General features: G+C 44.9%; 1 protein-coding gene across 1 annotated transcript in view; it reads right to left on the bottom strand.

The window, feature by feature from the left end:
- MAD1L1 (mitotic arrest deficient 1 like 1) overlaps window positions 1-17243 on the bottom strand; it is a 2477345-nt gene that overhangs the window by 2330689 nt on the left and 129413 nt on the right. The window contains exon 9 of the mRNA XM_085629234.1: window positions 2326-2387. Coding sequence (XP_085485360.1) covers window positions 2326-2387 — 62 coding nt within the window. The remainder of the gene's footprint in view (window positions 1-2325; window positions 2388-17243) is intronic.

Raw genomic sequence — 17243 nt, 5'->3', positions numbered from 1 at the left:
TTTTATTGATCCACGCGGACTAACACTTTTGCTAAAAAGGATTTGTAAAAGGAAAGCCAAAGACAGGATATACGGTGCCCTTCTGACATGGAACAATTTTCAACTGTACCTATACACCCTACATCACAATGATCAGCGTCATTTTAAGAGTATGACGATTAATCTATAAGGTGTGGGACTCCTAAATTAAGCTACAAGGTCTAATTCACAGCAATACACGGACCACGATAGCAATTCAAGCAACAACAAAAAATGGTAAACTTACACATACACACACTGTGAATGGACTCCCAACTTCTGGCACTGACAACTGGGTTGTTCCCTTGGCAGTCATACTTCGACTCGGCATTTACTTCTGCCATGTACATTTCGCAGCTGCAAGACATTACCTACCTGAACCTTGCTTCTCGGTCAGGACATGGCCATAATAATCAAGGCACAAGAAGAGGTGTGTGGCGAACACATGGTCAACTGTGTGTGACATTTGCATTAGAAAAAAGAAAAGCAGCTATGCAGTCATGTGAAATAGAAAGCGAGGGAAGCTCGCGGAGGGACACCAGGAACCAAGATTCATTTGAGAGGGCGGGTAATATAGCAGCTGGTTTTATTCAATGGTCGACAGAACCAAATGATGGCTGCACCATTTAAATGTTATTCATGCACTCTTCCTGCATGAGAATCTAACACCCAAAAGAACACAATGCACAAAACAGCTTGAAAGGCTCACTAACATTCAACACAGCATACTGGATAAAACATCTCACATACATCCAACACAGCACAGAACAGCTTGAAGGGCTCACTAACATTCAACAGAGCATATTGGATAAAACATCTCACATACATCCAACACAGCACAGAACTGCTGTAAAGGTGGCAGACACATTGATGCCAAAACCACTGGCATAAAGACTCATCACAACGAGACATGACAACACCACAGACAAAATAACTCACAAACATACTTCAACACAATACGGATATTGCCGTAGAGTCCAGCATCATGTTGCTCCCAACAACTCAAGCTGGTAGCGTCACGTAGGCTAATAGGCAACAGGCTATCACTAATGGAAGAGACACATAATTAAAGCCGTCTGGCCTCACATCTCTCATAGTAAAACCATGAACTCCCTCTCAATAAACAGGGCGTGACTACTCGACTTTCTAAAATAACCACCTGTGGTCCATGTGCCATTGAAGCAAATGCTCATACAACATATCCCACAATGAACACAACTGTGTTAGGGATCGACTAGAACACAACACCCTAAATACATCACCAATGTGCTACAAGGCCGCAATCCGGTTAGCCGTACAATAGAGAAATAGTGATAAAATGGTGTAATAAACCAGTGTGCATTGAAAGGTTGCACAGGAGTTTTTGGGAAAGGTCTGCAAAAGATCCTCAAGGTCACGTTAAGCCCAAACGGCGGCAATGGGGAGAAGCTGGATGTAAGAGTATTTACATTATGAACACATCCTCACTCGGCACAACACATCTACATAATAGCTCACCACCATAGCTATCTATTAAAAAAAAAAATTTAAAATCACATGTGGCAAACACAGTAATGTTGCAAAAACAGTACATCTGGAGATGCACCTGTAGAGCTGATTATGTGCGATGAGAACTGTCAGGATATCCTCCCAAAGGTTCTGTCCAGGGATCCCTATCGAAAACAATTCAGATGAAGACTCTGCCCACTATATGCAGTTAATGTAAAGACCTCATAGAACCAAGTTCTTCAGGCGAAGATGAGGCCTTGGAGAGTAAGATATGTGTGTATAGAGTCGCTGTTGTGTAATGGGTTTCAACATGTCTTTAGAAGAAAGCACCAAATCTCATTGCTCAATAAAGGCAGGAACACAAGGCTGTTTAACAAAGGTTTTTTTTTATGTACACACCAGTGAAACCATTCAAAGCCTTGTAGAGTAAGAGAAACACTCAAACAGACCATCCAAAGCAATGTGCTATATATAGAACACTACACCAACACAAATTAATTAATGCTTTTGGCTACAGCCAAATCATGAAGTGAAAAAAATGATTCTGAAAAGATTACAGAATCTCTATTCCCAATGACTAAATTAAATACATCGCTTTTTTTGCAACACATTACCACAGGGTGGAACTCAATGTGATGCACCTCTGCCAGAGAAGAAATTAGAAAGAGGGCACGCAGCAAATAGTCTGCAAACAAGCCCTTTGCAAAAATGATGATCTATGTAAGAGACCCCAACAGACAACTGCCAGGAACAAAAGAAAGGAAACACGTTCAACCTCAAAATAAAATAAAAAATACAAGTTTAAATGTTCACACCTACCGTATGTTCAGCCCAGTTAACTGCTCCATGTTCTCCCAGTTCTTCAGCTTCCCCAAAATTTTCTGAAAGAGAATAAAAGGTTAATATTTAGATTTTGCTTATAAAATGTAAATAAATAGTGCATAAGGTTCTCAAGGTTAAATTTCAAAGCAAGAAAATGAGATTTAACCATATATGGCATCTCTGTAATCTGGAACGGTCCTTTCGCCCCAGACATATTTGGCCATACTCCATGGCACAGTCAGGCTGCAATTGGAGGCAACTCATTATGGTGCATGGGAAACATCAGATCCTCATCTGGCCCCTACCAGGCGTCTATAGGCTGTTTGAACATAAGATCAAAATTGTCTAAAGATGATTAAGGGGCAGAACTCTTCTCGAACAAACAGGGCACAAATAAAACCTGAAAGAGACACAAACCGGAAGACATTGGGCAGAGGTGTTCACCTGATAGTTTAAAATATCAACCAGAAAAATGGAGAGCAACTCTGCATCTCATCGCGGGCTAGCAGAGATGGGAAGGAAGGCAAAGGCGGAGTACAGCTGGGCTGGGGACAGCTGTTGCAGATGAAGTGTTCATCTCCCCTCCTCATCCCTATATATTTGTTAGATAATGAAGGCCCAGCAAAAAAGGGTGAATGAACAATGCAGTGTTATGTTCAACAATGTCAGGTGTGCAAAAACAGGTGAGAATACTAAGGCTCAGAAAAGACCCCGAGCAAGAAGACAGCATAGGTGCAAACAATTGCCACGTAGAAAGAGAAAGGGTGTATCTACCGTAGGGCTCCAGGGAATGGGTGTCTGATCAAGCTGTGGCCCAAAAGAAAAACAAGAGGGTCTCAGAGAAGGCACTTTAGAACTGGACTTTAGAAATAGCAAAAAATATGACTTTAAAGCATGTAGCGGAGTGTGCAGCCAGGGGGAGAGGTGGGTTGGAATCTAAAGCACAGCACAGTTGCTAGAATATCAAGACAGAAAAGTTAAAGCATGTTGGCTCTAATTTTGCAGCTTTAAGTTGCACCGAGCAGGAAAATACAAATTTCTATCTCTAATCAGCAAGCAAGCTCATGAAGGAGTTGAGCCTATAGAGGCCCCAGTCACACTATAACATCAATAAGAATGGGCATGATAGGCCACCGACTGAAGACCAGTTGAAAAAAAGACGAACAGTACATGATTGGGCAGCCTAGCTGGAGGAGTAGCTTGGATGGTGGACAAACAAGTGTGAAGTCAATTGCAGGCTTGAAGGGGGAAACAAAGATAGAAGAGAGGGCAAGAGCCGAAGAAGCCAATGGAAATATCAACAAGCATTGGCATAGCCAATAGGTCTCGCCGTTGGGACCTTATAAGTGTTTAGCCATGCAACAGTTGATGTTGTTGCACCAAGGATATTGTGCTGGATAACTAAACACTTATAAGGTCCCAAGGCGAGACCTATTGGCTATGCCAATGCTTGTTCAGTTTGTCATCAATAGGTTGGCAATGATTGGACTTCGTGTAACGAGTGTACACATCCGGCATCCATCAACCCCGCTGTTTTAGCCACACCCTCATGTTTTTTCCTTTAAGTTACTAAAGCAACTCTTTCTCAAGTGCGTCGAGACTCTGTTAAAGGGTTATGTAGTCCACCCCACCCGGGTCTAATTCTTCAGAATGTTTTTGAGACATGTTATCCACCCGGCTGCTGCTTAAAATAATAATATTCCAAAACTGAGATCAGAATGTTGAATCGTCTCATCTTTTCTTGGAGTTAAACTACTGTATACGCAAGATCATATAATATTATTTAAAGTCTTTGGGTATTCTAGGATCACTGCAAAGATTGTTTAATACCGTTGCCAGTTTATAATAGTCTAAAACATTCTATGTATTGATTGCTGTTATCTGCTCCATCAAAGTGTACTTTATTGCTGCAATTTACAAATGTCTTTGTTGGCAGGTCGAATTATTTTTGTTGAACGCACCATTCTCTTCTTACAAAAGCCTCTATTGTGCACTTCCATTGCTGTTGACCTGCGTGAACTCACGGGACCTGTCAGACTGGACGAGCTGGATTCTACCACCCAGCCCAACACACTGCAGTGTTCGAGGTGTGTGTCTGCCTTTCCTGATTGAGGAATTTACGTGAGTGAAAGCCGATGGTCCACGCATTACAACAGCGTGGGTTATTAGTGTCGGGGAGGAGGGGTTTCTCAGGGGCAGTGACTTCAAAGGGCATTGAAAATGTATAAACTTGTTTGCTCGACGCTCCCTGGGAGCCGGGACCTGCTTGGCTGCCACGGCTTGACAAAGCTTTACAAGCAGCTGCTGCTGGGGACATAATAGATGGCGCTTAAATGAGACAATAAGGGACGCACTCTTCATAACTCTAGATTTTGGGGGCTCGTCGGGCATTGTTCTTCCCTCCCCTCAAAAAAATGCATTAGGGAGACTTGGATGCAATGTATCTTGTAAGTCCTATATTGATCAATAATGGTTTCAGGTCATTTTAATAACGCCGACGTCCTCTGCACAGTGAAGAATACTTAAACAGAATGTATATTACCCACAAACATACAAGGTGTACAATATGATATAATCTAAATAGTGTCTGTTAACAATTCACGGGCTAAGCAAAAAAAAATATTTAGAAAAGTCAGTTCTAATTATAGGCGCTGAGCAATACCAACAAGCACAAGCGCGCGCGCGGGGGGCCTGCGATTCCCTTGCGGGAGCGAGCAGCAAGGCGGGTTAATTTATAACATATGGCGCCGGCTGCTCGCTCCTGCAGGTAAATCGCCAGATGTGCACGCATTGCCATTGGAAGCAATGCAACGCGTGCACATTTTTGCCGGGAAAGCGGTGCCGATTGCTAAATGTCTCTTTCCTATGCAGCGCAGCGCAAGCGCGCTGCATAGGCGAGACCTAAAAAGGCAGTGAAACATTTTTGGGGGAGAAGAAACGAGAACTGGTCTATCATGGTCGGTGGTGAGGGTTTTCCTACTTCAAATTAAGATCAGGATGCCTGGACTGTCTGTGATACTAGTCTGTCTTCATTGGTCGAAAGAGGCAGAAAAGTTACAGTGGAAAGGCAAAGGCAGAAATCTGGTTGAACTGTTTTGTTATTCATATAAGAAAGTGGGCACAAGACTGAGGAGAAAAAACACAGCGGAAGGAGGGTGTACTTCAATATTTGCACAGCACCTGAAGGGAGAAGAGAAGGCGCAGACTATGATAGAAGCTGAGAGGCAGGAAGGATTCTGTAGATGGAGCAAGGGATGTGGTAAAATAGCAATGTTAGGAAATTAGCAAAGTGGTGCATCAATAAAGCAGCTGGGGAAACCTCCATTTATAAGCTCTCTACAGTACCTAAACCTGAAGTAAGATCAATAGGATTAAGAATAAGACTTCATGAAGGAATAATTGAATCTGCCATGATGGAAATGGAAGTGGAATAGTGGCCGGCTGGAAATACAAGTGAAGCAACACCTTACCAGGACATGGATTCGGATCAGATACAGGGTCATCATGTGGGATAGAACAAGAGGTGGCACACATCAAAAGGGAATAACCGAGGGCAGGAAAGATCTGAAAGTAAGCAGGATAAATGGAAGGATGGCCAGAGGGTTCTCCAGTTGGATAGAATAAAAAAAGAGACCCTCTTAAAACGTGACAGATAGGAGTTCTGAGAACCAAGACTAGCGATGACAAAGGGCAAACTGTATTTTCTACTTTCTAAATCATGTGACTTTCTAGAGAGTTCCATCTCCTGAGGGAAAACATACAAAAACTTCCATGACCAAGTAAGACAGCATCATCTAAAGGACCTTTGGGGAAAGTGAGGACTCCAACCCTTGATCGTCGATTGTCTTTGAAATTCAGACAGCTTCTCACAGAAGCTGAAGTTGGGAATAAAGGAAAACTCTGCTTATTTTCAGAAACAACAAACCCAGAGTCATTAACAATCACTGCTGGTAAAAGAACTGACACACTGGACCTGGTCATTTCTCTCAATACCTTTTCGTTCGTTTCATGACAACACCGGAGGCAATAGTGAAACCTTGGTAGAATGAAGTGGCATCAAGTATAAAAGTGGCAAGGCAAGAGTCTCTTCTAGTTGTCAATATCCTAGTCCTGGATGACCAAACATCAATCACAAATACACGCCTTGACCAAATTAGGAGGAGGAAGGGATTAGAGTAGGGAGTCTGCCAGAGAGAAAGTAAATAACTCAGGCCACAAACAATCTTTTTAGATTGCACTATCAATCTCCCTTACAGGGGCTCCAAACAATCTCTTCTGACGAACAGAGGGGAAATCTTATGAACTAAAATAGTCTTTTGAATAGAATTTCTAGATTGACTCAAAAGGAGCAAGGATCAAAGTATATTGTTGTAGGAGAGTAGGATCTGCACTTATGTTGCCCCCACTTTTTCTCTGATGTATACACTGGTTTCTGGCTATAGTATGGCTGGGTCTCTGCTAATCAGGGCCCCAGTCTCTCGGTTCTCTCTAAACGACTTGGTGTGCATATTAGATGCACTAGTGATTGGATACTGTGGTACCTTATGAGCCCCTAGTATATGGTACCTTAGGCACCTAGGGCATAGGCACTTCACAGGCCTACCAGGGGCTGCAGCACGTATTATGCCACCCCTGGGAAGCAGACTCAATCGGACCCCACAGGCCTGCTACTGCAGCCTGGGTGAGGTAGTGTTAGCACTCCTCACTGAGGTATAGGTTTCTATAACTCACCATACACACACATATAAACCTATCAGCCACCCCTATGGCAGGCCCTATCAATCCTGAGGGCAGGGTGCTTGGTTTACAATGTGAGGGGGTGCCTCTGCATGAGCAGGGCCCCTCTGCAGCTGGCAGGGTCTATTCTCTATGGCTGTTTGTGGATGCGGTTATACCATATACTCTCAAGTGCAAAATAATGCTAACTTTGGAATGAGTGCATCAAAGCATGTCGTGTTTGGTGTCAAAAATCTTGGAATCATACACCCACATCAGTCCTTGGTGTGGGAATATGATCCCACCCTTCTAGAGGGTACGACATGTGCCTACTGTGGTAACACGGTAGAAATCTGAAAGAGCCCTGGCATCACAAAATGGATGCCACCAGCACAGACACTGGGCTGCCCTCCTGCTCCTGACTGAAACTCGCAGTGGAGGAGGCCCAACAATAGGCATCCTGTCACAGGGAGGTGTCACCACCTTCCAGACAGGATTTAGTGTATTGGAGCTGGGTGGGTGAACTTCTAGAGTGCTTTGGAGTCCTGCACTGGGGGAGCAGTAGGCTCCTCTGTGCATATGCCCGCTCACACCGGTTCAGGGGCTACCTGTCCCTGCTCTGGTGCGAAACTGGACAAAGGGAAGTGGGTGTAACCACCCCCTACCCTGACCCTCCCAGAGGAGTGGTCATAGAGCTTGTCCCTCCCCTATCTTCAGTATAAGATAGCAAACTTTGCCATTGCAAATCAGATAACCCTGGACGACGCTCTACAAAGAAGAATCCTGGCCCTTCAACGTTCCACTACCTTTGGAAGACAGAAGAATCTCCCTTGGGGTCAACGGTCGCAAACTTTCCCGCTCCCGCCAGAGTTCGAAGTCCCTGCAGCCCCAGAAGTGGATTGCCTGACTTCGACGGCCATTGTGAGTCCCCAGCAAAGCTGATGCGAGTAGACCCCACGAGTGACGAGGAACAGCAATACCCGGGTACCGTGCACGATTGTCGAGTGCAACCCCTTCACGGCGTTCTACGAACTTGTGCTTTGGGCCATTTGTGGCCCAAGCCTCCAGCAGGTTTTGCAGCGAAAATCGGATATCTACCCCGTCCCGAGTGACCGTGGGCTCCTGTGAATCATTTCCTCAAGAGGCGTCTTCACGATCCCTTGCCCGTTGGCATGTGGGTCCCCCAAAGACTTTATCGACTCAAAGGGCTCCCCTGGTTGCTCCAGGCTGCCCTCACTCACCCTCGCTGGGTGAGTCCCTTAGACCTTGCTGGTCTGCAACTCTGACCACCTTCGTTTTCCATGAGACTTGCTGTTGCCAAGGCTTGTTGGCTCCAATCCGGTTGCCAACACCTCAGTAAGCTGCAGACGTCATGGGACACTCCTAATCCAGCTGCTGGTCATCGTCGATCCTTCCTGGACCTCGTGAGCGAAGAGTTAAAACACCCTTGATCACCTGAAATCACCAGACATCCGTGGTCAGCCATCTTCCTGGCCACCGGTCACTGGCAAGTTACTTTGGACACTGTCCCTTCAATTTTCAGGTCATCTGCATCTCCAATCCACCCTTGGATTCCACTGGACACTTCTTCAGTCGATGCAAGCAGCAAGTCTTCTTTGGTCTCCATAGAAAACAGCTAGGCGACCCGACACCTATGCACCCGGCTTCCCTGGGTGAGGTAACTCTTACACTCCGGTGCCCTAGTGTGTGTTGCCCTCGAATTACTTACCTTGTAAGTGGCTTGCTTGTAGACTTCCTCGAAGTACCCTAAAACTGTAAAAATCAAACCGAGACTTGCTCCATTGTAATCAATAGGGAACCCGCGGCTGTGTTCACACACTTCATGCGTCTCCCATGGGTCTGTTACTTACCTGCTTTCACTGCAGTAGTGAAGCCCCAGCGATTCTACAGGCCCTAGGCCTTGTCATTTTGCAAGTCGACTTTCCTAACCCTCTTTTTTAGTATATGGTCTGGTACGCGCCTAGGGCCCCAGCCATATTTGTGCTTAACTTATTGTGAAACGTTGATATTTGAATGTGTTCCTGGCTTCTACCTATAAAGAGATTAGTAGAGTGTGTCTAGAAATAAATACATATATATTTGATATATATACCTGTGTGGTGTCCTTTCATTTGGTAATTCGAAAGATTATAAGGTAAAACAAGCTGCTTTACATTCCTCTGAGACTTAGCCTGAAGGCTGCTCTCCACAGCTACCGCTAGGATAGCTTTCTTTAAAAGGTTGTCTTAAACCTATCTACCATAAGAGTCGAATTGGACTGGTGCAAGGTGGCCACTATAACTAGTGACCACCATATGCCAGGCCAATTTCTCACATTGCCCTAGTAGTCGCTGCCACATAAGGGAACTACTTTTGAGTGAGGACACGCTTCTGGTGAAAGGCCCGAATGCCATCCTAGTGGTAGTTGTGGAGAGCAGCCTTCAGGCCAAGTCTCAGAGGAATGTAAAGCAGCTTGTTTACCTTATAATCTCTTGAATTACCAAATGAAAGGACACCACACAGGTATATATATCAAATATATATGTATTTATTTCTAGACACACTCTACTAATCTCTTTATGAGATTAGAAGTCAGGAACAAATTCAAATATCAACGTTTCACAATAAGTTAAGCACAAAAATGGCTCGGGCCCTAGGGGCGTACCAGACCATATACTAAAAAAGAGGGTTAGGAAAGTCGACTTGCAAAATGACAAGGCCTAGGGCCTGTAGAATCGCTGGGGCTTCACTACTGCAGTGAAAGCAGGTAAGTAACAGACCCACAGGAGACTCATGTAGTGTGTGAACACAGCCGCGGGTTCCCTATTGATTACAATGGAGAAAGTCGCGGTTTGATTTTTAAAGTTTTAGGGTACTTCGAGGAAGTCTACAAGCAAGCCACTTACAAGTTAAGTAATTCGAGGGCCAACACACACTAGGGCACCGGAGTGCACGAGTTACCTCACCCAGGGAAGCCGGGTGCATAGGTGTCTTTTGGTGTCGGGTCGCGTCGCTGTTTTCTATGGAGACCAAAGAAGACTTGCTGCTTGCATCGACTGAAGAAGTGCCCGGTGGAATCCAAGGGTGGATTCGAGATGCAGATGACCTGAAAATTGAAGGGACAGTGTTCAAAGTCACTTGCCAGTGACTGGTGGCCAGGAAGAAGGCTGACCACGGATGTCGGGTGATTTCAGGTGATAAAGGGTGTTTTGACTCTTCGCTCGCGAGGTCCAGGAAGGATCGACGATGACCAGCAGCTGGATTCGGAGTGTCCCACGACGTCTGCAGCTTACTGAGGTGTCGGCAGCGGTTTGGAGCCAACAAGCCTTGGCAACAGCAAGCCTCGTGGAAATCGAAGAAGGTCAGCGTTGCAGACCAGCAAGGTCTGAGGGACTCACCCAGCGAGGGTGAGTGAGGGCAGGCCTGGAGCAACCAGGGGAGCCCTTTGAGTCGATAAGAAAGTCTTCGGGGGGACCCACAAGCCAACGGGAAAGGGATCGCGAAGACGCCTCTTGAGGAACTGATTTACAGGAGCCCACGGTCACTCGGGACGGGGTAGGCCTTTGATTTTCGCTGCAAAACCTGCTGGAGGCTTGGGCCACAAATGGTCCAAAGCACAAGTTCGTAGGACGCCGTGAAGGGGTTGTACCCGACAATAGTGCACGGTACCCGGGTATTGCTGTTCCTCGTCACTCGTGGGGTCCACTCGCCTCAGCTTTGCTGGGGACTCACAATGGGCGTCGAGAAGTCAGGAAATCCACTTCTGGGGCTGCAGGGACTTCTAACTCCGGCGGGAGCGGGAAAGTTTGCGACCGTTGATTAGAGTTTCTGGTGCCTGCCAAGCAGGGGAGTCACTCCTTGACTCCAAGGGAGATTTTTCCGTCCTCCAAAGGTAGTGGAACGTCAAAGGGCCAGGATTCTTCTTTGTAGAGCGTCGTCCAGGGTTATCTGTTTTGCAATGGTAAAGTTTGCTATCTTATACTGAAGATAGGGGAGGGACTAGCTCTATGACCACTCCTCTGGGAGGGTCAGGGTAGGGGGTGGTTACACCCACTTCCCTTTGTCCAGTTTCGTGCCAGAGCAGGGACAGGTAGCCCCTGAACCGGTTTGAGCTGGCATATGCACAGAGGAGCCTACTGCTCCCCCAGTGCAGGACTTCAAAGCACTCTAGAAGTGCACCCACCAAGCTCCAATTTCCCTAAATCCTGTCTGGAAGGTGGTGACACCTCCCTGTGACAGGATGCCTATTGTTGGGCCTCCTCCACTGCGAGCTTCAGTCAGCAGCAGGAGGGCAGCCCAGTGTCTGTGCTGGTGGCATCCATTTTGTAATGCCAGGGCTCTTTCAGATTTCTACCGTGTTACCACAGTAGGTACATGTCGTCCCCTCTAGAAGGGTGGGATCACACTCCCACATCATGGACTGATGTGGGGGTATGATTCCAAGTTGTTTGACACCAAACACAACATGTTTTGATGCAGTCATTCCAAAGTTAGCATTATAAGGAACTTAAGAGTATATGGTTTAACCACATCCACAAACAGCCACAGAGAATAGACCCTGCTAGCTGCAGAGGGGCCCTGCTCATGCAGAGGCACCCCCTCACATTGTAAACCAAGCACCCTGCCCTCAGGATTGATAGGGCCTGCCATAGGGGTGGCTGATAGGTTTATATGTGTGTGTATGGTGAGCTATAGACACCTATACCTCAGTGAGGCATGCTAACACTACCTCACCCAGGCTGCAGTAGCAGGCCTGTGGTGTCAGATTGAGTCTGCTTCCCAGGGGTGGCATAATACGTGCTGCAGCCCCTGGTAGGCCTGTGAAGTGCCTATGCCCTAGGTACCTAAGGTACCATATACTAGGGGCTCATAAGGTACCATATACTAGGGGCTCATAAGGTACCATATACTAGGGGCATCTAATATGCACACAAAGTCGTTTAGAGAGAACAGAGAGACTGGGGTCCTGATTAGCAGGGACCCAGCCAGACTATAGCCAGAAACCAGTGTATACATCAGAAAAAAAGTGGGGGCAACATAAGTGCAGATCCTACTCTCCTACACAATTCCAGACTGGTGTACAAAGAGGTCTGGTAGAAAGATCCTGCAATTAAGAACATTACATATTCAATTGTAGCATAACCAAAAGGTCAGACCTAACCAAACAGCATAAAAAGATAACGGGGGCTCGTACACGCTCGCTGTTGGGGGGGTCATACTACTTTGGCTGTCCTATCAATTAGCGAGTTACGTCCAGCGCCAGGCCCTACGCATTTAACTTATGCAAATTGCTAGTTGCAAACATAGCATCACGACAACATACAACCACCATACTGTAAAACACATATTAACTGAGTAAATAAGATTAGTAAAATTCTAAAAAAGTAGCATTTACTAAGCCCTACGTCCAAAAATGTATGGCTTTGGAGAAAAAAAAACACACACACACACACTTTTATCCACATGGGGGAGCTCTAGCACTTGGCAACAATTCTCGTTTCCTTTTACCACCAGACCCACTAATAAAGCAGCTGCTGGTAGACTAGGGCACATTCAGATCTGCACTCTGTACTTGTAAGCAAGTTACTCTGCACCCAATAAATATTTCACATACAGCACGTTTAGATGTGCTTCGCTTCTCCGAGATTAGGACTGCCTTTAATTCTGGCACATTATAAATATGTTTCCGTTTAACATCTGAAATCAGACTGGGGTTGATGCAGTATGCCCTAGGCCTCCAGGAAAAAGGATCAAAGATTTAAAGAAAGAGACAATTTTGTTCTTCTAAATATTGTGGGGGGAAAACTATTGTTTCACAACTGGACGAGCAGTCCACCGCCTCTCGATCCTTGAGCATTTATGTGACATTGCAAAATGTATTGGTGCATGTTTCTTGGAGAAAGGCTCAATGAATGAGAGGCTGACAAATGAGGAAGGGTGAAGGTGACAATTCAGAAACCAGGCATGGCACACAGCATTCATCCTTCCGAAGACGGTAAATGCAGTACACCGTAAACTGGGTGCAAGTAACATCGGTTGCATACAGTTCATAGAAACAACAGTGCGATATATAAAAAAACAATTAACTATGATGATACATAGAGGGTAGCACCCAGGACTAAGGGTGTAGTAGCCATGAACCCCCAACTTTGAACCACCATTCAAATGTTATTTAGGTAGAAGAGCAGACATGCTAGGACACAATTTTCAAGAGGGTTCATTAAAACAAAAGGCTATACAAGCAGTTAAGACACCCATGGCATACTTTCCTGGCGCTCGAGACAAGCCTGGTTTTCCCTAAATAATCAGTGAAGGGCAAGTGTTGTTACGGTATGGGTGGTCGGGGGTAAGGTGTGGAGAGCCTTAAGAAGTCTTTGCAGAAAAGGCGGCAAAATTGAGCACTTTCACTCCGAATTCCCAACAAAGAATGCCTAAAACTCAGTAACTGGTACAGGCAGCTAGATTAACCATGGTATGTATTCCGAGGTTATCCATCATTTAACAGATCTACATGTCTCCTTTCCACCCTTCCACCTTACTTCTCTTTCTAAATTGATTTTCAGTTATATTTTAAGAATTTACTCCAAGGGAGCAGGTGGGAAAGTAAGATTATACCCATTACTTAATGTCCGTTGATGGCAGTGAAATTCCTCAAGTAAGAGAAGTTATCATCTCAGACAGTGCAGCTACCGGCCAGGCTACAGACACCTTACAGATTCCAACAGTAAAAGTATCACTAAATCTTTGACCCCCCCCCCATACCAGGACGTACGAGAACATCTTAAAAAGCTTTTTCAATATAGATGATTACATCGCTCGACATGAATCATTAAATAATAACACTCTTAGCAGCAACTGCCTCCAACCTTCAAGGACATTGGTTCAACAACTGATGTCCCCAAACTAGTACAAATGATAACGGCGCCAAAAATGAGCACGGCATTTCCTGACACAAATGTACATATAATGCCACAACATGCCAATTAAGTCCACCTTAAGCGAAGATGGGTATAAGGCATACAATGCCAAGGTGCTCCAACAGCTACAATTAGAGTCAAGGGAGGATCATTGCTGACTTTCAACCTAAGACTGGGTACAAGGCACAGACGCCAGCTGTCACCCTTCCTGGCTTCCTTCACCATGGAGCCATTTGCAGAACAGGTCCACAGAGACCAGGCTATACAGGGAATGTATGTTGGCAGAGACAGTTCAAAATTAGACTCTCTTTTTTTCCTTTTTTTTTTTTTTTAATCAATGGCCCAGCTCATTCATGAATTGCACGGATGGCAGAGCCAAAGATTTTTGAGAATGCAGCAAGGTTCAAAGTGGACCCGCAGAAGTCTCAAGTGCTTAACATATCGGGAAGCCCACATATAGTGTAAAATCTTGCAGAACAAATCCTGTTATAATGGGCTAAGGACTGAATAACAAATCACACACAATTTAGAGACCAATGTAAAAGCCAGCTATGGCCCACTACTACAGGAAGGATATGGACTTCCAATTCTTATCTATGGGAGGTTTATCCTGGCTTGGCACATTGCAGCAGTGAAAAAGGGGCTTACATCATTCCCATCACAATATTTCCGGACTGTATTTTTCTTTATAGCCAAATGGACAATGAGAGGTTGTGAAACATTAGAGCATCTATTTGAGATATCCAGTATCAAGCCCTTGGAGAATCTTCAAAAGTGATTTCAGTAACCTATATATTTCTCTGCTGTCAAAATAAAGTGGAGAAGTCTCCAGTGGAAAGAAGGCGAGCGACAGAAATTCAAAGACAGTTCAGTGAGAAAAAAACAAGAGGCTATTTACACCAGAGGGGGTATTTCAGCTAGACGCGCCACAAGAAACAGGCCATGACAAAGTTGATCGTACATTGGGACTACATCCCTGCCAAGCTACATGGTTTGGGACACCACTACTGAGAGAAATTTTGGCGGCGATGTGGGGTGAGAGGCGCATGGGCGCATATTCTGGGCAGTGATACAGACATACCTTTGAGATGTGCTTGACACCATAGAGGAAAGGGGTATAACCTCCATACCGAAATTCCTTGCTTACATTCATGTTAGATTTGCCTAATGAGCACACACTTCCACTTCACTGACTAAGAAGTAGACAAATGTCGAGATGTGAAGAACGAAGCAGCCATAATGTCGCGACGTCATAAATTGCCAATGGAGCATAGGATCTCATGGCCTTGAAAAAGCTTGCGATGTTCTTGGAGCAGAAACCAGATGCTTTCAAATCAAATCAGCCTCTACTTCTGGGTTATCGGACATCATAATTTAGAGAACTCCGTTGTCCCACGTGTTACACATTTTTGAGAATAATTCCACTCATGCGATCACTGATGCCTCAACCAATAGATGGTATTGAGCTGGCCTGAGCATGGACCTAGTAAGGGACGTAAAGATAACCTTACAAAACAGGTGGAACATCAAGGACTTCTCAGCTGTGTGGAAGTCGTGGTGGAAGGGCGATTTTCTAGCAGTTACTTATTTCAAGTTTTTATAGTTCCTTTTCATTTTTGAAGGATATATACTCGCTTGGGCCAAAGGTTATAGGCGAGGATATAAGTGAAGGCAGGGTTTAATAATAATAAAAATATTTGATCCCTAGATTACAATCAATGTCACTTCATGCTAGGTGCACCATAATATATTGAATGGTACAATATTCAAATTACCTTAGATGGCCGTTTAATCTCTAAAGAGGATCAAGTTTGCTTAAGAGGTCAACCTTATGCCAGGGACACTCATGCCTGGCAGACCCATGATATGCTGGGGAGAGTGAGCCAATCACAAAAAACAATCCCTAGAACGGCCACCACAATTCCTACTGGTCACATTAAATCAACCAGTTTCCGTCAGATCTTGACACTATCGGACGGAGCTGACGGCTGCAGTCTATCTTCGTACAGATCTACCGCTTGCGAGCCCTTATCACCGAGGCACACGCAGCAACATCATACGAACTTACTTTCACTTTAATGCAACCTAACTTTAAGCCCTGAAGAAGTTCATGGTTATGAACGAAACACGGTGGCTGACAATTTCCCTCACTTTGGATCAATGTGTAATAAAAGACTGTCTATGACAACTAGAACAAAGACTATAAGACTTATTGAACACAACTTCTTACGAGACTAACAGGTGGTGCATCACTCCTCTCCCTGGGTCCATTCACTCTCTGCTTTTACAGTTAGTACCAAACAACGGCAGGTGCTGGAGTTACGCATGCACACCCAATTCAAATGATCATCAAATATTTTCACACAAAGGGAACATAGCAGGGTATTGCGGTCATTCTGTCCGCCTCTGTACCTCGTTAGATCTTCACATTCGATCACCTCAGTTTAGTTTCTCTCACCTCCTTTTCTCCAGCTAGTGTGCCCTAAAGCTTCATCACCTACATCATTCTGCACTTACTTCTCACATTGTTAAACTACTCATTCTTCCACACTTCTCATACTCCTCTTCCTCTGTATGTAGGGCGACCAGATCTTGAGAACCAAAAACCGGGACATTTTGCAAAAATAAAGGGACTACAATTTTACAGTAACGGTGCTGCACAAAATGACAACTCTTATCAACATTGGAACACAAAAGAAGCACTAAGAAAATAAATAAAATGTAATTTATAAAACCAGCATCATACCTGTTAATTTAATTGCTCTTATAACGGCTGCTAACTAGCACAACTTTTGAAAGCCTAATAAGAGCTTCTCACTGGTTTCAGTCGACCCACTCTAAAAACCCAGACATGAGCCAAAATTGCCCAAATCTGCTGGGACAGCTGGTGAAAACCGGGACTGTCCGGGCAATTCCGGGACGCCTGGTCACCCTATCTGTGTGCTTCACATCCCTCTCCTATTCGTCTTTCTTCTTAACTTTCGATTTTCTCTTCTTTACTTCTCTTTATAATAGCTCACTTCATGTCTACTCCCCTTCTTACCGGTCTCCATCCTTTTGACCTTGCTGCATGCCTTTCTGTCTACTTTGAGGTCTTTTTCTGTTCCATTCTGCTTTCTTTTACAAGCTCGGTTTCCTTTCTTTTTTGTCATTGCTCTATTTATTTTATTTATCTGTTCTTTCGTCATCTCATTGCTATGCCTCACTTTTTTACCCATCTTTTTTTCTTCCCTTCCTCATTCCCCATTTCTCCTCTTTTTTTACGTTTCTTCTTTGCATTTC

Source organism: Triturus cristatus, chromosome 10 (genome assembly GCF_964204655.1).
Source record: "Triturus cristatus chromosome 10, aTriCri1.1, whole genome shotgun sequence".
In the NCBI taxonomy this organism is placed as follows: Eukaryota; Metazoa; Chordata; class Amphibia; order Caudata; family Salamandridae; genus Triturus; species Triturus cristatus.
Note: the sequence above shows the minus strand (reverse complement) of the source record. Positions and strands in the feature narration are given on the sequence as shown.